The sequence below is a fragment of the Hylobates moloch genome, unplaced genomic scaffold, assembly GCF_009828535.3.
Source record: "Hylobates moloch isolate HMO894 unplaced genomic scaffold, HMol_V3 SCAFFOLD_6, whole genome shotgun sequence".
NCBI lineage: Eukaryota > Metazoa > Chordata > Mammalia > Primates > Hylobatidae > Hylobates > Hylobates moloch.
Genome location: NW_026652281.1, coordinates 150,160,646 through 150,186,697, shown reverse-complemented (window position 1 = coordinate 150,186,697; position 26,052 = coordinate 150,160,646). Strand labels below are relative to the sequence as shown.

Genomic DNA, 26,052 nt, shown 5'->3' with positions numbered 1-26,052 from the left:
GTGCCCAGCCGAGTCCTGTTCCTTTTAAGAACTCAACTGGGCTGGACGCGGTGGCTCACGCCTGTAATCCCAGCACTTTGGGAGGCCGAGGTGGGTGGATCACGAGGTCAGGAGATCGAGACCATCCTGGCTAACATGGTGAAACCCCATCTCTACTAAAAATACAAAAAAAATTAGCTGGGCGTGGTGGCGGGCGCCTGTAGTCCCAGCTAATTTTTTTTGTATTTTTAGTAGAGATGGGGTTTCACCATGTTAGCCAGGATGGTCTCGATCTCCTGACCTCGTGATCCACCCACCTCGGCCTCCCAAAGTGCTGGGATTACAGGCGTGAGCCACCGCGTCCAGCCCAGTTGAGTTCTTAAAAGGAACAGGACTCGGCTGGGCACGGTGGCTCACGCCTGTAATCCCAGCACTTTGGGAGGCCGAGGTGGGCAGATCATGAGGTCAAGAGATCGAGACCATGCTGGCAAACATGGTGAAACCCCATCTCTATTAAAACAGCAAAAATTAGCTGGGCAGTGTGGCGCACACCTGTAGTCCCAGCTACTAGAGAGGCTGAGGCAGGAAACTCGCTTGAACCCAGGAGGCGGAGCGTTGCAGTGAGCCGAGATTGAGCCACTGCACTCCAGCCTGGCGACAGAGCAAGACTCTGTCTCAAAAAAAAAAGAAGGAAAAAAAAAGGAACAGGACTCTCCCTGACAAAGACATTTGGAGTGTGTGTTTCAGTCACGAATTTATTGCCTCTCAGCTCTGAACATTAGGCAAATGAAGTGCAATTCAATGTGTGCTCTGTGATAAACAAGTGAATTACTTTATTTCTCCTGTAAAGTGAGCACGCTGTTAAGCTTTCCCAGTAGAGGAAGCTGGAGGGACATTTCAGGCGTAGGCTGGAGGTCGCGGAGTGGGTGTGAGAACATCTGGTGAAGCCTACTGTGGCTTGAGGCCAGAACATGGTACCTCTTTGATCTTGTAGCCTTGGTCTGGCAATAACTTCAGAACCCTCACCACATGTTAAGCAAAGCCCCTGCCCGACATACAGGCCTTGAAGGCCTCCTGCTCGTACGGGGACAGGGACTCCCACTACATCCATGCCCCCGATGACCTCGCCCCCTGCCTATACTCCAGAAGAGGCCAACTGCTTGCCCAGAAACTCCAGGCAAACCCTGGTCTGGCCAAACCAACAAACTCCTTTGCTATCTGGTGGGCTCAACCATACTCTCTCTAGTGAGGTCTGAATCCCTTCCAAGTCTGTCTTTGGGTACTCTCCCTCAGTCCTAGGGAACCAAATATAGTTTCTTTATATCTTTTAGTAACTCTTTGCCATAATAATAATTCTGAAATCTCTCTCAACCTATTTTGGTTTACGTGGCTACCTAATTCACAAAAGAAAAAAATAATTCTTTATATTTATCTTCCCCTGCTTAACCGACTATGTGGTTTCTATCTCCTTATTGGACTGCAGACTGCTATAGGATGAGATGATTTGACACAAAGGAGATTCTCTTTTCCTGGCTGTGAAAATGGAGGGGCCATATGGCCAGGAATGAAGGTGGCCTCTAGGAGCTGACAGTGGTCCCAACTAACAGCCAGCAAGGAAACTGCCATCTCAGTTCTATAAGCACATAGAACTGAATTCTGATAGCCATGAGAGCTTGGAAGAGGAGACCAAGCTTCAGATTAGAAGTCATAAACATGACCGGCTGCGGTGGCTCATGCCTGTAATCCCAGCACTTTGGGAGGCCGAGATGGGCGGAATGCTTGAGCTCAGCAGTTCAAGACCAGCCTGGGCAACATGGCGAGACCTCATCTCAATAAAAATAAAAAAAGTCATAAACATATTTTCCATTAACCTAATGCCAACCTATGGCTATTTCACTACCAAAGGAATATACCCTATTTTTGCCAATTCTAAACTTGAAATACCTTTCCTTTTTTCTCTCCATACTTATTTTCTACACCTGACCTTCCAGCTCAAAGTCTAAAATTCCTCTTATCTGCCAAATTATAAAGGAAAAAATTATAAAGTCAGACTAAGAAAAATAAACTTTTCCATACAGCAAGTAATATGCTGGGCCAGGTGCCTACATTTCCCTTCCCTTCCCCTACAAACAAACATCTCAAATGTATCCATAAGAAATTCAAGCAATTCTCAGGCCAAAGAAAAACCCCCAAAACCCAACTGAAGGCAGGTACTCAGAGAGGAAGGTGACTACAGGTTGCTTTCTACACCTTGAGTGTATGTAACAAACAAGATAGACTTGAGCTTCTGTTTACAGATCTCACAAGGCACAGGAAACAATAGACAAGGCCCAGGGCCCATCCAGAGTAGAGTGTTTGTTTGTTTGAGACAGAGTCTCGCTCTGTCGCCCAGGCTGGAATGCAGTGGCTTGACCTCGGCTCACTGCAAGCTCCGCCTCCCGGGTTCACGCCATTCTCCTGCCTCAGCCTCCTGAGTAGCTGGGACTACAGGCGCCCACCACCACGCCTGGCTAATTTTTTGTATTTTTAGTACAGACGGAGTTTCACCGTGTTAGCCAGGATGGTCTCAATCTCCTGACCTCATGATCCGCCCGCCTCGGCCTCCCAAAGTGCTGGGATTACAGGCGTGAGCCATCGTGCCCGGCCCAGAGTACAGTATAATAAAATCTTCACCCCCTCCAAAAACTAGGATCCTAAAGGGTTATATCTTGAATTAAGGGTAAATCAATCAGAATTCAAGAGGAAAGAAAGGGAGAAACAGGAAAATCCACAATCATAGCTGGTGATTTTTAGCATCCCTCTTTTCATAATTAAAAGTAGTAGATAAAAACACACACACACACACACAATAAGGACATAGAAAATTTGAACCATCTTGACCTGATATAGAATACTACAACCAACAACTTCAGAATATAGATTCTTTTCAGCTGCACACAAATGGTTGTCAAGCTAGTCCATACGCATAAAGTAAGTCCCAGTCTCAAAAGACTGAAATCTTAGAGAGTATATCTTCTGACCACATGGAATTAAATGAGAAATCAATTAACAATAAGAAGACATCTGGAACAGCACCAGATATTTAGAAATTAAACACCACAATTCTGAATAACCAATTGGTCTAAGAAATTACAAAAGAAATTAGAAAATATTTCAAATGGAGTAAAATGAAAATACACCTTATCAAAATTTGTGGGATATCACTGAAGCAGTGCTTAGGGGGAATTTTATTGTATTAAATACTTACACTAGAAAAGACGAAATTAAATCCAAAGTAAGAAGGAAGGAAATAATAACATGCAGATGTCAATGAAATAGAAGGACAAAAAGATACAGGAAAGTAGTAACCAAGATAAAATTTTGATTATTTGAAAAGATTAATAAAAATTGATAAATTCCTAACTACTTCATTAAAAGAGCATCAAAAATTACATTAAAATACTTGATACATTAAAATTACAAGAGACATACTAGGTGCAGTGGCTCATGTCTGTCATGCTAGCACTTTGGGAGGCCAAGGCAGGCAGATCGTTTGAGCCCAGGAGATCGAGACCATCCTGGGCAACACGGCAAAATGCCATCTCTATTAAAAAACGAAAACCCCACAAATCCAAGAGACATGTGAGATCTCTGCACCAAAAATTACAAAACATTTTTGAAAGAAACAAAAGAAAATCTAAATAAATGAAGAGATCCCATGAGGCTGGACATGGAGATACCAGTGAGATTAGAAAACTCAACATCATTAAGATGTCAGTTCTCTTCAAATTGATATATTCAACACAATCCCAATTAAAATCCCAACAGGTTGTTTTTTTTCGTAGAAACTGACTAGTTGATTTTAAAATATATGTGGCTATTTTAGAATAACCAAAACAATCTTGAAGCACAAAGATGGAGGACTCACACTTTCTGATTTTAACATAAATCTGCAATACTCAAGACAGTATATTATCATAAGGCCAAAGAGATCAATGAACAGAGAGACAATCCAGAGCCAGACTCATAAGATAGAGTCACTAATTTTAGATGAAAATGCCAAAGCAATTTCATGGAGAAAGGATTTTCAAAAGCTGGTGCAGCAACAACTGGATGTCTATATTGGGAAAACAAAGCAAAACAAAACAGAAAAACAAAAACAAAGCATGACCTGTACCATTTTAGTGCCTACAGCCTTGAGGAGCAGTCCTGCCTAACTGCCAAAACCCTCTCCCCTGCCAAGCTATTGTGGAAGGCCTTCAGGTCCCAGTTCTCGCCTAACAACGGAATATAAAAACTAAGTTCAACAGGTCTCATATCTTTCCTTATCTCAATTTTTACCGGCATTTGAAACCTCCCAGGACCATTTATTATGACCCCATCCCCAGACTGCTCCGCGCTCATCTCACCATTTGATGCAACAATGGTGCATCCCTTCCTTTTCTTCCAAATCTTCCCCTTTCTTCCAAATCCTTTCACTGTTATCTCTGTAACTCTTGCTCAATGATCTGCTACTTGTTCATGTACCTCCTCTTCCAGCACTTTCCCTCTAGCTTAACTGAAACCCAGCTTCCCATCCCTTCTCACCAGGCTCTCTGAAGCAGAGATATTTTTACAGGCCAGATACCTCGGGCTTTGGCAGCCTTGCTCCCCTTGTGCTGCCTCTTAACAATTTTCACCCAACCTTGTGAAAAGCTGACTCTAAAGAAGTGCAACTGGCCGGGCGTGGTGGCTCACGCTTGTAATCCCAGCACTTTAGGAGGCCGAGGCGGGCGGATCACGAGGTCAGGAGATCGAGACCACGGTGAAACCCCGTCTCTACTAAAAATACAAAAAAAAATTAGCCGGGCGTGGTGGCGGGTGCCTGTAGTCCCAGCTACTCGGAGAGGCTGAGGCAGGAGAATGGCGTGAACCCGGGAGGCGGAGCTTGCAGTGAGCCGAGATCGTGCCACTGCACTCCAGCCTGGGTGACAGAGCGAGACTCCGTCTCAAAAAAAAAAAAAAAAAAAGAAGTGCAGCTGCATGTCCTTAGGCAAATGAAGTGCAAGCTTGCTGATCACCAGCCTGATCCCTCCATGCTTTCCCAAGCACCACCCTTATTCACCAAAGGAGGCTCAAGGTTGCCCTTTTCTGACTCTTCCTCATCTACACAACATCAAAATGTTGGCATTCCTCAGGTTTGGTCGGATCTTTTCTTTACTTTTCTCTTCTACCCCTTCCCTTAGTGCTGGGTTTCTCAACCTCAGCACTATTGAAATTTTGGGCTGCATCATTCTTCACTAGGGGAAAGTGAGGCTGTCCTGTGCAGTACAGGATGTTCAGCAGAATCCCTGGCCTCTATCCCTGGATGCCAGCAGCAACCCCAGCAAAGAACCACTGCCTTAGGTAATTCTATGTGTTCTCATGGCCTCAAATCTCTCTGCTTTAGCTAAGTTCCTGTTTGACAACTCTTGGGCATCTTATGGCCATCTCAGTCCTAATTAGCATGTACCAGTTGAATCTCTCTTCAAATTCATCCTGTCCCAAGTCAGGATCATCTTAGTAAATGGCCCAACCTAGAACTGGGAGCCATCTCTGATTCTTCCTACATCTAATCCATCAGTATGACCAATAAATTCTACCTGCCAAATTTGCTCTCAAATCTGTGTGCCTCTCTTCACCTCAGACCAAACCATGGTGATCTCTTACTGGCATGCATGCAGTCACTTCCTGACAGGTGTTCCTGCTTCCGTTCTCCACAGAGCAGCCAGAGTGATCATCCCATTCACACCACTCCTTCATTAAAAATCTTAAAGCATCTCCTATTCACTTAACATGAAACCCAAACTCCTTATTTAGCATCAGCAGGCACTGGATCTGGGCACTAGGTGTGTAGCAATGAATGAACAAATCAGACAACCTCCATGTCCTCTTTAATGAGGAGAAGCAGATAGTAAACAAATCAAGAGCCAGACAGGCCCAATCACTCCCCTCACAGCCCCTTCATTCACTTCCCAGCTTCCCCCATCCACTTGTTCCCACAAATACCTACTCAGTTATGACCTCAGAAGATTCCCCCTCACTCATCCTTCAGCCCCCTAACTGCGTCAATCACACAAGGACCTACATATCATAAAATCCCACCTGGCCTGGGCCTTACATAAACTCTGAACCTACCACTCCCCACCTCACTATTAGGCCCAACGCTACCCTGCCAGAACATTCCAAGCTGCTTAAAAAAAAAGAAAGAAAAAAGGGACAGGGCCTTGCTGTGTTGCCCAGGCTGGTCTCAAAACTCCTGAGCCCAAGCGATCCTTCTGCTTTAGCCTCCCAAGTAGCTGGGACTACAGGTGCGATACCCCTGTCCCCGGCTATCCTAAGCTCTTTACCCCTCAGTGCCTTTACATTTGCAGAAAGCCCTCCCTCCAATTCCCCTATGGCTGATTCCTCCTCAGACACAGGGTTTCACCATGTTGCCCAGGCTGGTCTCATACTCCTGGCCTCAAGCAATTCTACTGCCTCAGCTTCCCAAAGTGCCGAGATTACAGGCATGAGCCACCAGACTTGGCTTCCATTTTGGATACAGTCTAGCTAATTAATGAATAAGAAATTACAGAAACAGAATATTATAAATGATGGCCAATAATACAAAGAAAAATCAGACATTACGTACCCCTCTTGGAAGTACTCAACACCACTTATGAAGGAGACTGGTCAAAAAATTGAAGCTAAATCTGATCAGCCTCTAGATATGGCTACCAATTCATAGAAAATACAGAAGAATGTGTTACCACCATGAGTATGCAATTAACAAAGACCAGACTGCAACATTAAAGGGCAAACAACCCAGTTTTTCTATTAAAATTTCCAAGAAAAAAGAGAAAGATATGGAGAAGAAGCCTATAAAGAGAAATTTGAGAGACATCCACCAATTGCTACATGTGGTCTTTATGTGGACCTTGATTCCAGCAAGCTGTAAAATAATGAGACAATTACGGAAATTTAAATACGATAGGATATTTCATGATACAAAGGAATTACGTTTTTTGTGCATAATGGTATTGTGGTTGTACTTTTAAAATTTAGAGACACATATTGAAATGTTTACAGATGAACTGATATATCTGGGATTTGTATCAGAATAATCTGGGGTGGAGAGGAAAAGTGTGGGGATAAAACAAGATTGGCCATGAGTTGATCATTTTTGAAGGTGGGTAGTAAGCAAATGAAGGTTCATTATCCTAACCTTTCTATATATAGAGAAAATAGTATGTTTAAAAAGCTCAAAACCTTTGGGAGGCTGAGGCAGGTGGATCACCTGAGGTCAGGAGTTCGAGACTAGCCTGACCAACATGGAGAAACCTCATCTCTACTAAAAATACAAAATAAGCCAGGTGTGGTAGCACATCCCTGTAATCCCAGTTACTCAGGAGGCTGAGGCAGGAGAATTGCTTGAAACCGGGAGGCAGAGGTTGCAGTGAGCTGAGATCGAGCCATTGCACTCTAGCCTGGACAACAAAAGTGAAACTCCGTCTCGAAAAAAAAAAAAAAGCTCAAAACCAGAAAGTTTAAAAAGGAAATACACGTTAAAGTAAATAGCCCTGAAACCGATCAGCCAAAGTGCTGCGATTACAGGCGTGAGCCACCACGTGTGGCTACTTGGTTGGAAACCAAAGCGGTGCACCCAGGCCCCTGGGAAGTGATTATGTCCTGTGCTCAAACTAGCTCTAGAGCCAGGACCCAGAAAGGCCAGTGAGGGAGGTGAGGCTCAGCTCTGGATTTGCAAATTCCTAGACATGTGAGGTGGAGTTTCTGTGGGCTGTGCAGGTCCTTGTGTGATGGACAGCAACGGAGGGCTAAAGAATGAGTAAGGGGGAATCTTCTGAGGTCATAACTGAGTAGGCATTTGTGGAAATGAGCGGATGGGGGAACCTATTTGGAAATGAAAGGCAATGAGGGGAGTGATTGGGCCTCTCTGGCTCTTGATTTATCTGCTTCTCTTCATTAAAGAGGACGGGAGGTTGTCTGCTTTGTTAATTCACTGCTACACTGTGCCACCATGCCCGGCTAATTTTGTATTTTTAGTAGTGTCCAGATCCAGTGCCTACTAATGCTAAATAAACATACGTTGAATGAATGAATTCTAATAAGGCTAAGTAAAATATTCACTATACCAGCCCTGTAAGCAAACTGTGCTTACAAATAACACAGTCCTTTGAATTAAAATAACTTATTTTAAAGATCACTGATTAGCCAGGGGCGGTGGCTCACACTGTAATCCCAGCACTTTGGGAGGCCAAGGTGGGTGGATCACTTGACGTCAGGAGTTCGAGACCAGCCTGGCCAACATGGTGAAACCCCGTCTTTACTAACAATACAAAAAATAGCCAGGCATGGTGGCACACACCTGTGTAGTCCCACCTACTCAGGAGGCTGAGGTAGGAGAATCACTTGAACCTGGGAGGTGGAGGTTGCAATGAGCTGAGATCTCGCCACTGCACTCCAGCCTGGTTGACAGAGTGAGACTCTATCTCAAAAAAAAAAAAAAAAAAATCACTGGTTTTCACACACAGCATCTTACTTAAAACTCACAAAACCACCCTACAACATAATCGTGCCAAGTATCCTTTTGCCTAAAAGAACCTAGGTCTCCTGATTCTTACATAGTATTTATTTTCCTATATCATGATGCTAGTAAGATTTACAGTTAGTCAAGTGCTAAGACACAGCATGTTTTCCGAGAAACAACTGTGTCTTCACAATACATTTCTAATTTCATGTGAGCTTGGTGACTCTGAGTAAACAACAACAAAATTCAACATTAAAAATTAACCTAAGACCAGAAATATAGTATAATAACTTAACAAGACTGTATGTTTAAGAGACAAAAGTGATCTTGTGCCTTAAAGCGGGAACCAGATACAACATTCAGGTTTTCCTCTGCTGAACTATTAACAGAAACTGGATTCTACTGGCAGAGAACCTAATTTATACAGAGCTCAAACAAGTTAAGCCTCACGGAATCAAACTTTAAACTAGAACAAACTGGCAACAGAAAAAACTGCAACAAACAGAAGGCAATTTAAAAGTCCATGAATGCATTTCAAAACATGACTTTGAAAGCCAAAGTCTCTTTGGGTGTGCCTTACTTGAAAAGGGGCATTTTCAAGAAAATGTACCAGTGCCAAACAGTGAAGTTTCCTTTGAATTTCAATTTTGTTTTTTAATAGAATCTCACTCCTTTGTGGAATAAGGTATGTAAAATATTTGGGATTTGAATTCCGTCCACATTTTTCACTCAGATATCATGCTAAATAGGATGTATGATCAGATTTCAAAGAAACAAAAGAAAAATGATTTCATAAAGTCAATACTATCCAGCTGATTTCCCCATAAAATGGCCTCCAGAAGCATTTAATGTTGGAACACTGTGTACCACCTTTATTAATACACCACTAACAGTGCTGATCCACTGTCAGTAGAGGAGTCACCAGAACTTGGGAACAAAGAAAAAAATGGACTAACATCTAGACAGCAAGAGGCAAGGGCTCAAATCCAATTATTCATTTTATACTTGAAAGTGGAAATATGACTGGGCATGGTGGCTCACGCTTGTAATCCTAGCACTTTGGAAGGCTGAGGTGAGAGGACTGCTTGAGCTCAGGAATTCAAGACTAGCTTGGGCAACATAGCAGGACCTCGTCTACTAAAAACTTAAAAAATTAGTCAGATGTGGTGGTGTGTGCCTGTAGTCCCAGCTACTCAGGAGGCTGAGGCAGGAAGATTGCTTCAGCCCAGGAGTTTGAGGCTGCAGTGAACTATGGTAGCGCCACTACACTCCAGCCTGGGTGACACAGCAAGACTCTGTGTCCAGAAAGAAAAAAAAAAAGTGGAAATACAAGACATGAGACTGACTAGAAACGTTTTTGTTTTGTTTTGAAGAGAACATCATGAAAATTAACCACATTTCAAAGACTATGGAGAACAAGGAAGTCACAAAATATTTTGGTCCTTTTTTGGTTTAAATCTCAAGTCATTCCTTTGTGCAATCATTCCCCCCACCCTGCTTTTTTTCCCTCCTGAGATGGAGACTTGTTGCCCACGCTGGAGTGCAATGGCACAATCTCGGCTCACTACAACCTCTGCCTCCCAGGTTCAAGTGATTCTCCTGCCTCAGCCTCCTTAGTAGCTGGGATTACAGGTGCCCGCCACCACATGCAGCTAATTTTGTATTTTTAGTAGAGATGGGGTTTCACCGTGTTGGCCAGGAGTTTCAAACTCCTGACCTTGTGGTCTGCCCGTCTTGGCCTCCCAAAGCGCTGGGAATACAGGTGTAAGCCATCATGCCCGGCCCCCATTTTCCCTTTTATAAGGTACCACCACTGACCTTACTGCTCACATTGCAGCGATCTTCAAAGCAATAAAAACAAAGGCCTTTTCAATGACAGACCAATCCTTGACACCTGGATTGATATGGCGCTCCCTTATTCTGATTTCCATAGGCGATTCAGTAGGATAGGCTGATGGTCAATCATCGTACTAAAATAAGTTCTTGATGATACATGTATTTGCCCTCATTTACTCTTTTTTTTTTTTTTTTTTAGATGGAGTCTCACTCTGATGCCTAGGCTGGATACAGTGGAGCGATCTTGGCTCACTGCAACATCCACCTCCCGGGTTCAAGCACACAGCCTCCCAAGTAGCTGGGACTACAAGCACATACCACCATACACAGCTAATTTTAAAAATTTTTTTTAGTATTGATGGGGTTTCACCATGTTGGCTGTTGGCTAGGTTGGCCTTGAACTCCTAACCTCAGGTGATCTTCTCGCCTTGGCCTCCCAGAGTGCTGGGATTACAGGCGTGAGCCACCACACCAGGCTTCATATACTCTTTAGTAGAGCCAAACACAGTGATAAGAATTCCCTCCACATGCAACCTGTGTTCCACTCTGGAGGCTAAGTTATCACCTGAACAAGCTTCTTTTAACACTCTAACCAAAAAAAAAAGAAAAAAAAGACTAAATTTTAAAGTTTCATCAGCTGGACCTTAGTGTTTAAACAGTCAACATCATTTATCACAACTTTTTTTTTTTTTTTTGAGACAGGGTCTCACTCTGCCCCCTAGGCTGGAGTGCACTGGCGCAGTGACGGCTCACCGTAGCCTTGCCTTCCCGGGCTCAGGTGATCCTCCCACCTCCACCTTCCTGGTAGCTGGGACTACAGGCATGTGCCACCATACTCGGATAATTTTTTGTAGAGAAAGGGTTTCAACATGTTGCTCAGGCTGGTCTTGAACTCCTGGGCTCAAGTGATCTGTCCGCTTCAGCTTCCCAAAGTGGTGGGATTACAGGCGTGAGCCACCATGCCTGGCCTACAACTTTTTTTTTTTTTTTTTGAGATGGAGTTTTGCCCTGTCGCCCAGGCTGGAGTGCAGTGGCACGATCTCGGCTCACTGCGAGCTTTGCCTCCCGGGTTCATGCCATTCTCCTGCCTCAGCCTCCCAAGTAGCTGGGACTACAGGCGCCTACCACCACGCCCGGCTAAATTTTTTTTTGTATTTTTAGTAGAGACGGGGTTTCACCATGTTAGCCAGGATGGTCTTGCTCTCCTGACCTTGTGATCCGCCCGTCTTGGCCTCCCAAAGTGCTGGGATTACAGGTGTGAGCCACCGTCTCGTTCTTGTCCCCCAGGCTGGAGTGCAATGGCACGATCTCGGCTCACTGCAACCTCCACCTCCCGGGTTCAAGCGATTCTCTTGCCTCGGCCTCCCGAGTAGCTGGGAATATAGGTGCCTGCCACCACGCCTGGCTAATTTTTTGTATTTTCAGTAGAGACGGGGGTTTCACCATGTTGGCCAGGCTGGTCTTGAACTCCCGACCTCAGGTGATCCGCCTGCCTTGGCCTCCCAAAGTGCTGGGATTACAGGCATGAGCCACCACGCCTGGCCCCTGACCTTTAGTCTTTCACTTCCAATTTTGTGGAATGATATTTTAAGAGTAACAGATTTTTAAAGAAGAAAAAAAAGACTGAATTTCCTTGCTTACTTTGCATATACAGACTGGATTTTTTTTTAATAGCCATTTCCCCGAAGGAATGTGTCTTGCATATTACTGACATTTGGTATATTTCATTCATTGGAATATTTCTTATTTTCTACGTGTTTCAAAAACCTGTGAGAAATATAAGACTTGATAACATTTTGAAGGCGGGAAAAACCCAAATTGCTTCTTCTTTGAGAGTCATGACTACCTTCTGGTGTGGAGAATTTGTCATTGGAAAATTTGACAATTTTGATTCTCACTGGTATGTTTAAAAACTGAATTAAAGGAATAGAATTTTTCTTTTGATATAGGATCACAAAGCAATTCTAAAACCTACTGTTTTTACCATTGAAATTTAAATTGCGATACAGGTTTTAAATGTCTAGAATGCAACTGATAGGCTTTTCTTGAACTGTTAGTTTATTTGAAATAGAGTTTTTTCATGTTTAATTTGTATTTGGAAAAAAAAAAAATTCCCCAAACCCAGATAACAACCAGAGCAAAACCATTGTGCCTTCTATTTCTCTTTGATTTCAGTCTTGGCAATTGTTTAAAGAAAAGTAATTTTTAAAAAATCTGGATTTGTTTTATTAGGTTCAGAATGTGTGGGGAATTGTAGAATCCCTCTTTCATCACCTTGTATGTCTTCTGTTAACATATGTGTTATGCCTTATTCTAAAATTGAGTCTCCAATTGGAATGCCTTTGAAGACAGATGCTTCTATAGAGGTTCTTTGACCTAAATAGTTCAGCATTTGTATTTTTACTCTGATATCTAATCAGATTCCTAATCATAGCCCATAAGAAGGAATGTGACTTTATTTATGTATGTATGTATTTTATTTTTTTTGAGGCGGAGCCTCACTCTGTCACCCAGGCTGGAGTGCAGTGGTGCAATCTCGGCTCACTGCAACCTCTGCCTCCAGGGTTCAAGTGATTCTCCTGCCTCAGCCTCCCGAGCAGCTGGGACTACAGGTGTGTGCCACCACGCCCAGCTAATTTTTTTTTGTATTTTTAATAGAGAATGGGTTTCACCATGTTGGCCAGGCTGGTCTCAACATCCTGACCTGGTGATCCACCTGCCTCGGCCTCCCAAAGTGCTGGGATTACAGGCGTGAGCCACCGATCCTGGCCAGAATGTGACTTTAATATTGGACTTTGCTGATGTGCTTGTGTCCACATTTTCTCTTTAAATCACAGCTATGTTAAATCACAGCTATGTGGTAAATTTTCTATTTTGTTATGGTCCTCTTTTATTAATGGGCATGCAGTGGGTGCTTCTTGGAAATGGCCAATTTTTATTAAAATGTTTCTGGAAAAAAAAGTCATGGTCTTTCATCTACAGGATGGGTCAGAACTGTTGCTTCCTACCTCACATGGGCACTAAACAACACTTCTGTGAACACCAACACTTTCCATGTCTCTGAAGTCTCAGGAAGCTAGAAAGCTCTCTTCAAAAAGAGAATCACTGGTTCTAAACCCTAGAAAGAAATCCTGGCTGGGTGTAGTGACTCATGCCTGTAATCCTAGCACTTTGGGAGGCTAAGATGGAAGGATCACTGAGGCCAGGAGTTCAAGACCAGCCTGGGTAACACAGTAAGACTCCATCTCTACAAAAATAAAAAAGTTAGCTGAGCATGGTGGCGCATGACTATAGTCCCAACTACTTGGGAGGCAGAGGCAGGAGGATCGCTTGAGCCTAAGAGTTTGAGGCTGCAGTGAACTGTGATTGAGCCATTCCAGCCTGGGTGACAGAGCAAGACCCTGTCTCAAAAACCTAAATTGAAAGAAATCCTTAGGATTTTTATGGTATGTGATCAATACATATATTTTGATACAGCTTACAATGAATTGTTAACAATTATCCTTAGTCTACTTGGTTATAATTCTAGCTCAATTTCTGTCCATCAGATAAACAAAAGTCACAGTAAAGAATGGCTTTATTAGCTCCATTAGTGAGATACTTCAGTGAAATAAGTAGATCTAAATACTTCACAATAGTATACCGGGCACAGTGGCTCACGCCTGTAATCCCAGCACTTTGGGAGGCTAAGGCAGGCAGATCACTTGAGGTCAGGAGTTTGAGACCAGCCTGGCCAACATGGCAAAACCCTGTCTCCAACTAAAAATACAAAAATTAGCCGTGCATGGTGGTGTGTGCCTGTAACCCCAGCCATTTAGGTAGTTGAGGCATGAGACTCGTTTGAACCCAGGAGGCCGAGGTTGCAGTGAGCTGAGATCACGCCACTGCACTGCAGCCTGGGCGACAGAGCGGGACCTTGTCTCAAAAGATAAATAAATAAATAAATACTTCACCATAGTAAAATATAAAATAGTATATTATGATTTCCAGCTACTTATAAGCTTTAACATTTGTGCCAATTAAACTGCAGTTGTATTCCCAGAAGGATAGAGTATCTGTACAACTCTACATAAATATACTGAGCATATGAAAAGTGTGATATTTTCAATTTTAGGACACTATTTCTAGATGTTACCTGAGGGATGAGCTCCAATAAAACAAATGTGTAAATTGCACACATTACAAATACCAAGAATAATTACTTAAGAAAAAATTACTTACAAGAGATAGCAGCAAACTGAACAGGTCACCAACATGGTAATGATAACTCTAAAAAAAAAAAAAAATGCAAATGTCATTAAATAACTAGCAAACTATGCAAACATCACAGAATGGTTTAAGTCCCCTTTCCTGATTATCAAAATGGCACGGATTGCACACCAAGAAATTGGATCTGTATTTGCTCAAATATCCAGCAAACTGCGGTGTGCCCAGGGTGCACCTGGGAAAAGTTTATGTAATTAAACATTTGTATTTAAAGAGATATGTGTTGATGCCACAGTGTAGATGTCCAATCCAAATTTATCTGAAACTGAACAGGAAAGGCTGCAGTGACAATTAGTTTTGACACCCAAGTAATTACCCCCTTTGGTGGTAGTCTCTGTAATGAAATTAACACTGTACTTCTAAAAATATGACTCTCCAGCGATGAGCTCTCCCCATCTCCATTCATGTCTGAAAAAGTTACACTTTGATCTCTCATCAGCAGAATTTCAACATTTCTAAACCTCAGTTCATGCTATTCTCTTCCCATCTCTTTCTAAAAGCTCCTCTTCTGAATCTCCTACTCCTCAGAAGAAGCTCTGCCATTTTCACCCATCCGACCTACCCTCAAATCCATCATCTTTTGCTCATGCCTCCTCTGCACCTCCACAGTCACCAAATACTGTGGATTTATACTTTAAAGCATCTCTCCCCATGTGTATTTCCTCCTTCCCATTCCCACTGTCAGCAACAAAATTCACCCGGTTCTCCTGGCTTAATTGCTGGCAGATTCAAACTTTCCTCCTTCTCCTTCATTCTATAAACAATCATCAGGATTCTCTACTTAAGACCTTTTGACGTCCCCCCTCCATCATCCATCATTTGGTTTCCAACAGGCATGTCCACATCCTAAAAAGAGCAAGACCAGCCGGGCGTGGTGGCTCATGCTTGTAATCCCAGCACTTTGAGAGGCCGAAGCGGGCGGATCACGAGGTCAGGAGATCGAGACCACGGTGAAACCCCGTCTCTACTAAAAATACAAAAAATTAGCCGGGCGTGGTCGTGGGCGCCTGTAGTCCCAGCTACTCGGAGAGGCTGAGGCAGGAGAATGGCGTGAACCCGGGAGGCGGAGCTTGCAGTGAGCCGAGATTGCGTCACTGCACTCCAGCCTGGGCGACAGAGCAAGACTCCATCTCAAAAAAAAAAAAAAAAAAAAAAAAAAAAAAAGAGCAAGACCATTTCCTAGAACTTGGGAACCAAATATTGTAACTCCTATTTTTTTTTTAGAGACAGGGTCTCTGTCGCCCAGGCTAGAGTGCAGTGGCGTGATCATAGGTCCGTGTAACCTCCAACTCCTAGGCTCAACTGATCCTCCCGCCTCAGCTTCCCGAGTAGCTAGGACTACTGGTGTGCACAACCAGGCCTCACTAATATTTTTAATTTTTTTGTAGAGATCGGGAGGTGGGGGGGGGGGGGTCTCAATATGTTGACCAGGTTGTACTTGAACTCCTGGCCTCAAGTGATCCTCCTGCCTCAGCCTCCCAAAGTGTTGGGATTACTGGTGTGAGCCACCACACCTGGCCCAGAACTCTTATTTTTATTTATTTTTAACTCATCCTTTAGAAGTTCTGTGTGTGGTTTTTTTTTGTTTTTTTTTTTGAGACAGAGTCTCACTCTGTCATCCAGGCAGGAGAATCAAGCAATTCTCCTGCCTCAGCCCAAGTAGCTGAGACTACGGGCATGCACCACCACACCCAGCTAATTTTTGTATTTTTAGTAGAGATGGGGTTTTGCCATGTTGTCCAGGCTGGTCTCAAACTCTCAGCCTCAAGTAATCCACCCACCTACGCTTCCCAAAGTGCTGAGATTACAGGCATGAGCCACTGTGTGTGTATTTTCTTTGGTTAATATATTGGCACATTCATTTACTCATTCAACAGATTTTCACTGACTGAGTGTCCAGTATATATATTAGGCGCTGGACAGAGAACAGTAAACAAAACAGATGAAAACCACTGCCTCATGGCCGGGAGCAGTGGCTCACGCCTGTGATCCCAGCACTTTGGGAGGCCGAGGTGGGCGGATCAAGAGGTCAGGAGTTCGAGACCAGCCTGACCAACATGGTGAAACCCCGTCTCTACTAAAAATACAAAAATATTAGCTGGGTGTGGTGGTTTGCACCTGTAATCCCAGCTGCTCAGGAGGCTGAGGCAGGAGAATCACTTGAACCCAGGAGGCAGAGGTTGCAGTGAGCCGAGATTGCGCCATTGCACTCCAGCATGGGCGAGAGAGCGAGATTCCATCTCAAAAAAATAAATAAATAAACAAAAAAACCACTGCCTCATGAAGCTTACGTGCTACTGACGGAGATAAACAACAAACAAGATGAACACACAACAAACAACAATTATCTACCTATATATGCCAGATGGCCAGTAAGTGCTGACGGAGGAAAATAAGGCAGGAAAGGGAGACAGGGTCTACCAGGGGTTGGAGATTGTGTTTGCAATTTTAGAGGATGGTCAGGAAAAGCTTTGCTGAGGAGGTAGCGTCTCAGTGCAGACCTGAACAAGGTGACAGAGCATTCCAGGCAGAAGTAATGTCAAAGGCAGGCGGTGAGAGGGTACCTGGAGTTCAAAGAGGAAGGGGTCTGTGTGGCTGAAGCAGAGCAAGGAGCCTGGGGAAAGGTGAGGTCAAAGAGGTGCCATGTGGCCTCTGAAAGGACTTTCACTCTTAAAAGGCTTTGACTCCGAGTGAAAAGGGAAGTCATGGCCAGACACGGTGGCTCATGCCCATAATCCCAGCACTTTGGGAGGCCAAGGCAGGTGGATCACGAGGTCAGGAGATCGAGACCAACCTGGCTAACATGGTGAAACCCCGTCTCTACTAAAAATACAAAAAAATTAGCTGGGTGTGGTGGCGGGCGCCTGTAGTCCCAGTTACTTGGGAGGCTGAAGCAGAAGAATGGCGTGAACCCTGGAGGCGGAGCTTGCAGTGAGCAAAGATCGTGCCACTGCAATCCAGCCTGGGTGACAGAGCGAGACTCCATCTCAAAAAAATAAAAATAAAAATAAAAATAAATAAATAAAGAATAAAGAAAAGGGAAGTTATTTGGAGGGATTTGAGGAGAGGACTGACAAAATCTGATTCCAATTCTAATGGGATCTCTCTGCTGGGATGAAAGAGACTGGGGGAAGCGGGGCAAAAAGAAAGCAGAGAAAGCAGTTGAGAGGAATTATAATAATCCAAGTGGATCAGGCTGGCAGCAGTGCAGATAGTAAGAGTTGGTCAGATTCCTTGAAATACATAATTTATATATTACACTTATAAAATATAAAATATGTATGGGATATTGTGCTAAAGAAATTTTGACAGTTGCACAATAAAAATGTTTGAAGACCTACAGAATTGAGTCCCCTGCTTCATTTGTAACTGACTCCCTCCACCCATCCTCCTCACCTACCCTTACGTTCAAACATCAGTCCTTCATTGCCGAAGGCAGGTGCCTTCACTGTCCCCCAAAACACATTACATCTAGGATTCTCAATTCCAAGCCTTTACTCATCTTCCCCCAGTCCGTGCTCCACTGTGGAATCTCTTCCCTGTCTTCTCTCTTCTCCAAAAGACCATCTCATAGAACTGAAAGAGCTGAGGCTCCTTTGTATTACCTGCTTAATATTAATAGTTTCATATAAAAGCTCCCTCATTAAGGTATCAGCTCCTAATGTGCTTGGTCTTAGAAGCTGCAGGCTGAGTGGTGAAATGCCACAATAACTGCAATTTACTTTCAAATGGTTCAGCAAAATTATATATACACACACTCATAGATGAAGCAAATCTGAATATGTTAAACAATGACTGAGTCTAGGAGGTAATATGTGGCACTTATTGTACTACTTTTCCTACTTTTCTACATGTTTGAAATTGTTCATGAAAAAAGGGGAGTTAGCTGGACGCAGTGGCATGCCTGTAGTCCCAGCTACTCAGGAGGCTGAGGTGGGAGGATCACTAGAGCCCAGGATATCAAGGCTACAGTGAGATATAATCACGCTACTGCACTCGAGGCCTGGGCAACACAGGCAGACTCTTTAAAAACAAAACAAAACAAAACAAAACAAAACAAAAAAATAGGCATGGTGGCTCAAGCCTGTAATCTTAGCACTTTGGGAGGCTGAGGCCAGGTGTTTAAGACCAACCTGACCAACAGCGCTAGATCCCATCTGTATTTTTTTTTTAACTTTTTAAAAAAAAATTTTGAGACACAGTCTCGCTCTGTCGCCCAGGCTGGAGTGCAGTGGCGCAATCTCAACTCACTGCAACCTCCACCTCCTGGGCTCAAGCAATTCTCCTGCCTCAGCCTCCGGAGTAGCTGGGACTGCAGGCACACACCACCACACCTGGCTAATTTTTGTATTTTTAGCAGAGATGAGGTTTCACCATGTTGGCCAGGCTGGTCTTGAACTCCTGACCAAGTGATCCGCCCACCTCAGCCTTCCAAAGTGCTGGGATTACAGGCATGAGCCACCATGCCCGGCTAGCCCATCTCTATTATTTATAAATAAAATAATCAAAAAATAAAAATTAAATTAAAACAAACCACAAAAAAAGCTAAGTGGAGTCCACTGAACTGGCAAACTCATCTCTGTTCTCCTTCCTTTTCTCCTCCCCCACATCTACTGGTTAGGAAGCCACTGTGAGAAAATGGAAGCTTTAGAGAATCTATGGATTCCTTTAGAGAAAAGAGGGAAATCATGAGAAACTAGAATGGTCAGGAATCAGGAAAGCTGATTCCAGACACAGACCTGATTTTAGCTGGCCCTTTTCAGTTGCAAAAATAAAGAGCAAGGGGCTTTATTTAGGTCATCCATAAATTCTGAAGAGTTTTTTCCAAGTGATCGTAGGCTACTTTTTTTTTTTAATAAAAGAAAAGATTCATAAGTTTTTCCTGGCTAAGCACAGTCCTCACATCTGTAATCCTAGCACTTTGGTTGGCTGAGGTGGGAGGACTGCTTGAAGTCAGGAGTTCAAGACCAGCCTAGGCAATAAAACGAGACCCAGTATCTACAACATTTTTTTTTTAGTTGGTTGGGCATGGTGGTGCATGTCTGTTGTCCCAGCTATGCTGGAGGCTGAGGCAGAAGGATTGTGTGAGCCCAGGTTGAGGCTGCAGTGGGCTATGACTGACTGTGCCACTGCACTCCAGCCTGGGCAACAAAGTAAGACCCTGTTTTAAAAAATAAATTAAAAAAAAATCTTCGGCTGGGCATAGTGGCCAACTCCTGTCATCCCAGCACTTTGGGAGGCCAAGGTGGGTGGATCGCCTGAGGTCAGGAGTTTGAGACCAGCCTGGCCAACATGGCAAAACCCCATCTCTACTAAAAAATACAAAAATGGGCTGGGCATGGTGGCGCATGCCTGTAATCCCAGCTACTCGGAAGGCTGAGGCAGGAGAATTGCTTGAACCTGGGAGGCAGAGGCTGTAGTGAGCCAAGATCATGCCATTGCACTCCAGCCTGGGTGACAGGGCAAGACTAGGTCTCAAAAAAAAAAAAAAATCTTCAGTAAGGAGATAAAGAAACCCTGTGAGGAGGAAAGAAGGGAGAGAAACAGAGATGTATTTGATGTTAATTTATCTTCCCCAAGAGACCCCTGCACACCAGAATGCTACAAGTTGGGTAATTAGGAGGTTATAGGACCTGATAAGGTAGGGAAAAGAAAGGGCAGAAGGGAATGTTTTTTTAAGGGATGGGGTCTCACTCTGTTGCCTAGGCTAGAATGCAGTGGCATGATCATAGCTCACTGCAGCCTCAACATCCTGGGCTCAAACAATCCACCCACCCAGTCTCCTGAGAAGCTGGGACCACAGGTCTACACCACCATGCCTAGATAATTTTTAAAAAATTGTTTTTGTAGAGACCAGGTCTCGCTTTATTGCCCACGCTTGGTCTCTATTTCCTGGCTTCAAGTGATCCTCCCACCTCAGCCTCCCAAAGTGCCAGTGTGAGCCACCATGTCAGGCCCATTTTTATTTTTTTGAAGATATTTTTGATCATTTAAATCAGAAATGCTCCCCTGTATTAAAAATTCACCACAAGCTAGGGGCACTGGCTGGAGCCTGTTATCCCAACACGTTGGGAGGCCGAGGCGAGAGGATCACTTGAGGCCAAAAGTCCGGGAACAGCCTGGCCAACATGGCGAAACCCTGTCTCTACTAAAAATACAAAAATCAGTCAAGCATGGTGATGTGTGCCTGTAGTCCCAGCTACTCGGGAGGTTGAGGCATGAGAAGTGCTTGAACCTGGGAGGTGGAAGTTTCAGTGAGCCAAGATCATGCCACTGCACTCCAGACTGGGCAACAGAGGAAGACTCTGTCTCAAAAAAAAACCCCAACTCACTACAGCGTGAAGCACTTCAGCTCCTTCATGTATCCGGAAAAATTTGATTTGCAGTATTTTCAAGAGGTAAAGGGGAACTAGTACTAACTCGGCTTTAATATTTCCTTTTTTTAAAATCCCCACAGAAAAGCATATTTCCATTTTAAAATGAGGAAGTGGGAACATGGAAAAGTTAATTAAATTGTGCATTAATATTTCCTTTTCTAAAAAATCCCTACAGAAAAGCATATTTCCATTTTAAAATGAGGAAATGGGAACATAGAAAAGTTAACTAAATCGTCAAGGTCACAGGGATCATCTGCCTAGGTGCAGTGTTCCTCAAAATGTATTATAGCAACTCTTCCTAGGAGAGACACTGTTTCAAGACCTGCTCAATCCAGCCAAGAGCAGGAAAAGCAAGGACTGCAGCAGAGGCTGTGAACTGGACCCAGATAATACAGGCACTTGACAATTGCCACATAATGACCTTTCAGTCGATGAATGCATAAATGACAGGTGGTCCCATAAGATTATAATGGAGCTGAAACATTCCTATCACCTAATGACATCTTGATAATCCTGAACCTGTGTAGGCCTAGAATAATGTGTTTGTGTTTTAGTTTTTAACAAAAAAAGTTTAAAAAGTTAAAAAAATTTTTAATGGAAAAAAACTTATAGGATAGGATATAAAGAAAGAAAATAGATTAGGGCCAAGGTGGCTTATGCCTGTAATCCTAGCACTTTGGGAGGCCAAGGTGGGAGGACTGCTTGAAGTCAAGAGTTGGAGACCAGCCTGGGCAACAAAGAGAGACCCTGTCTCAAAACAGCAACAACAACAACAAATTAGCTGGGTGTAGTGGTGCACGCCTATAGTCCTAGCTAGTCGGGAGGCTGAGGTGGACGGATCCCCTGAGCCTTGGAGTTCAAGCCTGCAGTGAGCTATGATGGAGCCACTGCACTCCAGCCTGGGTGACAAAGTGAGACTCTCTGACTCTTAAAAAAAAATTATACAGCTGTACAACGTGTCTGTGTGTGTTTTGTTTTCAAAAGTTTACTCTTACATGTACAATGTACAACAGGCTCCAAGACAACACTTCATTCTAAGTACAGGTGGCAAAAGATGTTATAGCAGGGGGCTGGGTGTGGCAGCTCACACCTGTAATTTCAGCACTTTGGGAGGCCGAGGCGGACAGATCACCTGAGGTCAGGAGTTCAAGACCAGCCTGTCCAACGTGGTGAAACCCCTTCTCTACCAAAAATACAAACATTAGCCAGGCATGGTGGTGGGCACCTGTAATCCCAGCTACTCAGGAGACTGAGGCAGGAGAATTGCTTGAATCCAGCAGGTGGAGGTTGCGTGGGCCAAGATGGCACCACTGCACTCCAGCCTGGACAAAAGAGTAAGAGTCCATCTCAAAAAAAAAAAAAAAGATGTTATAGCAGGGAATCCAGATGTTTAAATACAAATGGAATCAAGGGTCACCATCGATCACCTCAGGCACATGGAACAGCTTATTTTTTGCTGGATTTCTTAATTCCACCTACGACCAGAGGCCCCTTCCCCATGGCCTTCACTTTCGGCTCCTCCAGTGTCTTCTGCTCCTCTTTTTGTTTAAACAATTTATTTTCCAACCGGGAGTGGTGGCTCATGCCTGTAATTCTAGCACTCTGGGAGGCCAAGATGGGCGGATCATGAGGTCAAGAGATCGAGACCATCCTGGCCAACATGGTGAAACCCCGTCTCTACTAAAAATACAAAAATTAGCTGGGCATGGTGGTGTGCGCCTGTAACCCCAGCTACTCGGGAGGCTGAGGCAGGAGAATTGCTTGAACCCAGGAGGCGGAGGCTGCAGTGAGCTAGTATCACGCCACAGCACTCCAGCCTGGAGACAGAGTGAGACTCTGTCTCAAAAACAAAACAAAACAAAACAAAAACCAACCTTATCTTCCTCATCCATCTCCTTGGCCTGCTTCTTGGGCTGTTTCAGGGGCTTCTTCCTGCCATCTATGAAAATGGACACGGTGCCTGCAGCCTCTTCCCCAGACTCTGCCACTGGACTTGTTTCATTTTTGAAGAGACGGGGTCTCACTGTTGCCCAGGCTGGAGTAAGGTGGTGTGATCATAGCTTACTGCATCCTGGAACTCCTGGTCTCAAACACTCCCCCTCACTCAGCCTCCCGAGTAGCTAGGACCACAGGTGTGCACCACCATACCCAACTAATTAAAAATAATTTTTTTCAGAGATAAGGTCTCGCTATGTCGCCCAGGCTCGTCTCAAGCAATCCTCTTGTCCGGCTTCCCAAAGTGCTGCATATTATGGGTGTGAGCCACCGTGCCCAGCCTTGCTTGTGTTTTAAGCCAAGTGTTAGTACGAAAGAGTCAAAAAGTTAAAAAGAATTCAAAAGTTTAAGTAAAAAAGTTACAGGAAGCTAAGGTTATTTTTGAAGAAAGAAAAATATTTTTTCAGAAATTTCATGTAGCCTAAGTGTAGAGTGTTTCTAAAGTCCACCATAGTATACAGCAATGTCCTGGTTCTTCACATTCACTCACCAGTCACTGACTCACTCACCAGCAATTTCCAGTCCTGCAAGCTCCATTCATGGTAAGTGCCCTATACAGGTGGACCATTTTAAATCTTTGATATGTATTTTTACTGTACCTTTTCTATGTTTAGATACACAAACACCATTGTGTTACATTTGTCTATACAGTATTTAAGGACATTTTGTTACACAAACACCATTGTGTTACATTTGTCTATACAGTATTTAAGGACAGTAACATGCTATACAGGTGTGTAGCCTACCCAGAGGCAACAGGTTCTACCTGTTGTGTAGAACCTAGGTGTGTAGTAGGTTATATAGCCTAGGTGTGTAGTAGGCTGTACCATCTGTTTAAGTAAACTCTTTGATGTTCACACAAAAGCCCTACTAACACATTTCTCAAATGTATCCCTTTTGTTAAGTGACACATGTCTATATATCACTAGCTGGTCAAATACCTGAATCATGACACTCACTAGGGCTAAGTGGAAACAGGATGGGTTTCATTACCATGGATAATGGCAATGACATCCCAAGGAAGGGGAGAGAATGGTCTTTAAGAAAGGAATTGTCAGTGCTATTAGCACATTAATAAATGCTTTTCTGAGTACGAAGGCCATAAAGGCAGACAGTAGGGTAATGAAACAGTTGAAGATATAAACACAACAAAGCAGCACTTGTTGTTCTCTAACTCCAGTAAGAAAAACAAGTCTAATTAACTTTGGTTAATACAATTGCTTTAATAATGCCAGAATTCTGACTCTGTCCATCAACCTCTATAGGTAGATGACCCCATATAACTGGTGTTACCAGAGAGGAGGAACTTGATACTTAAAAATGATAAAAATTCATCTACCATGTTCCTTTTTTATAAAAAAATATAATTTTAGACTAATAAAGCAAATGTATTCCAGGGAGCAAAAGGGTTTCAGGTCACAAAATATTAAGGAAGTAATAAAAATCTTTTTCTTTCTTTTTTCTTTCTTTTTTTTTTTTTTTGAGACAGAGTCTCGCTGTGTCGCCCAGGCTGGAGTGCAGTGGTGCAATCTCTGCTCACTGCAAGCTCCGCCTCCCGGGTTCACGCTATTCTCCTGCCTCTGCCTCCCGAGTAGCTGGGATTACAGGCGCCCGCCACCACACCCCGCTATTTTTTTGTATTTTTAGTAGAGACAGGGTTTCACCGTGTTAGCCAGGATGGTCTCTATCTCCTGACCTCGTGATCAGCCCGCCTCGGCCTCCCAAAGTGCTGGGATTACAGGCGTGAGCCACCGCACCTAGCCAAAAATCTTTTTCTTTTAATAAAGACAATAGAACTATCCACTCAACAGGTATTTATTGGGTGCCTCCTGTGCATACAAGGTACTACGAAAACCAGGCACTACTATGAAGCCACCAATTAGGTTCAAGGAACAAAGCAAGAGATGGTGTTTCTGACAAACTGACTTCAGTCGAAGTTTCACCTCTCATCATCTTGAACTGAGAAAAAAAATGACTGAAAAGCAAAAGAGGAACCAGGAAGAGGGTGTTCCAAGGCTCCTTTGAAGATTAAGGCTCTATTTTATACTACAGTTAAAAAGTTTAATTCCAAAATAGACAAAGCTCTATCCAACAAAGAAGTCTGGAAAAAAAAATCTTTCTTAGCCAATCATTCTAAGCACTTCTTACACTCACAAGAGCCGGAGCGCCCTCCAACAGGCATGACGCAGGGGTTTCTCAACAATACCTCCTGCTCTTTGCTAATTAATTTCACTTTAGATCAGGCCCCAACAGCCTCCTGGCGCCCACTAGATGCAAGGCCTGGGCTCAATGTTGTCGAACGAGCTTGTTCTGTACGCAACCGCGACACCATGGGAGGCAGAGAAGCCAATTTCTGTTTTATTTATTTGATCCTTAAGTTCAGGCAAACGAGGCCTCATGTGGGGTGGAAGGCAGGGCTAAAGGGGGACAGTCGACTAAGGGACAAACCCCAGTTTCTCCCAGATTCGGCCTGCTCATTTCCGACTGCACCTCCCCACACAGGACTACGATGAGAAAAAAATTCCCCTGAAACTCGTTTCCAAGGTGGGTCCACCAAAGGTCACCCTCCACTCGCTCAGGCCGGAGGACACTGAAGCTGCCGCGAAAAGGAACACAAAGAGTTCCGCCGGGTCGGGGGCCTGACTCTGCAGCGCGGGGGGCGCCCATGCAACGTTCTCTGACCCGTGTGGGGGTCGTGCCTTTCCCCGCCCCGGCCTGCTCGCTCCTCACCGCCCGTTCCTCCCAAGGCGGGCCTCGCGCACTTACCCCCGGTTAGGACCCTTAGGGATGAACCAAGGTACCAAGAAGCCGACGAAGCCCCAGAACACGCTCATCACAATGAGAGGCACAGTGAGGCCGTGATACGCCATGGTCGCCGCCTGAGCGCCAGCCCCTACCCCGTCGCCTCACTCGGATCCCACCAGGAAGTGTCAATAGCTGACCTCGTGACCAGCGTGTGCAAGCCCCGCCTCCCGCGCCCCCACGTGGCCCGCGCGCCGGCCTCCGCCCCTCGGGGAGCCCAGAGGCAGAGCCCCGCCTTCGCCTGGCTGTCTCCTGGCTGCAGCTCTTTGG

The 26,052-nt window shown here is 44.2% G+C and overlaps 2 protein-coding genes across 3 annotated transcripts in view; both read right to left on the bottom strand.

Annotated features, from left to right (window-relative positions):
• Nucleotides 1–25,940, bottom strand: part of ATP6V0E1 (ATPase H+ transporting V0 subunit e1) — a 53,654-nt gene extending 27,714 nt beyond the window's left edge. Inside the window, exons 1-2 of the mRNA XM_032158643.2 lie at nt 25,747–25,940; nt 14,564–14,611 (exon numbers count right to left, since the gene is read on the bottom strand). Of these exons, the coding sequence (XP_032014534.1) occupies nt 14,564–14,611; nt 25,747–25,850 (152 nt within the window). The 5' untranslated portion in view covers nt 25,851–25,940. The remainder of the gene's footprint in view (nt 1–14,563; nt 14,612–25,746) is intronic.
• The window catches only part of RPL26L1 (ribosomal protein L26 like 1), a 77,029-nt gene that overhangs the window by 27,714 nt on the left and 23,263 nt on the right, over nt 1–26,052 (bottom strand). Inside the window, exons 1-2 of one of the 2 annotated variants that reach the window (XR_009213901.1) lie at nt 25,747–25,817; nt 14,564–14,611 (exon numbers count right to left, since the gene is read on the bottom strand). Coding sequence is in view for 1 of the 2 variants with exons in the window: in XM_058440149.1 (XP_058296132.1) it covers nt 14,564–14,611 (48 nt within the window). In the remaining variant the exon portion in view is untranslated. Of the gene's footprint in view, nt 1–14,563; nt 14,612–25,746; nt 25,818–26,052 lie in introns of those variants that run through there. The other variant, XM_058440149.1, reaches the window with a different exon arrangement.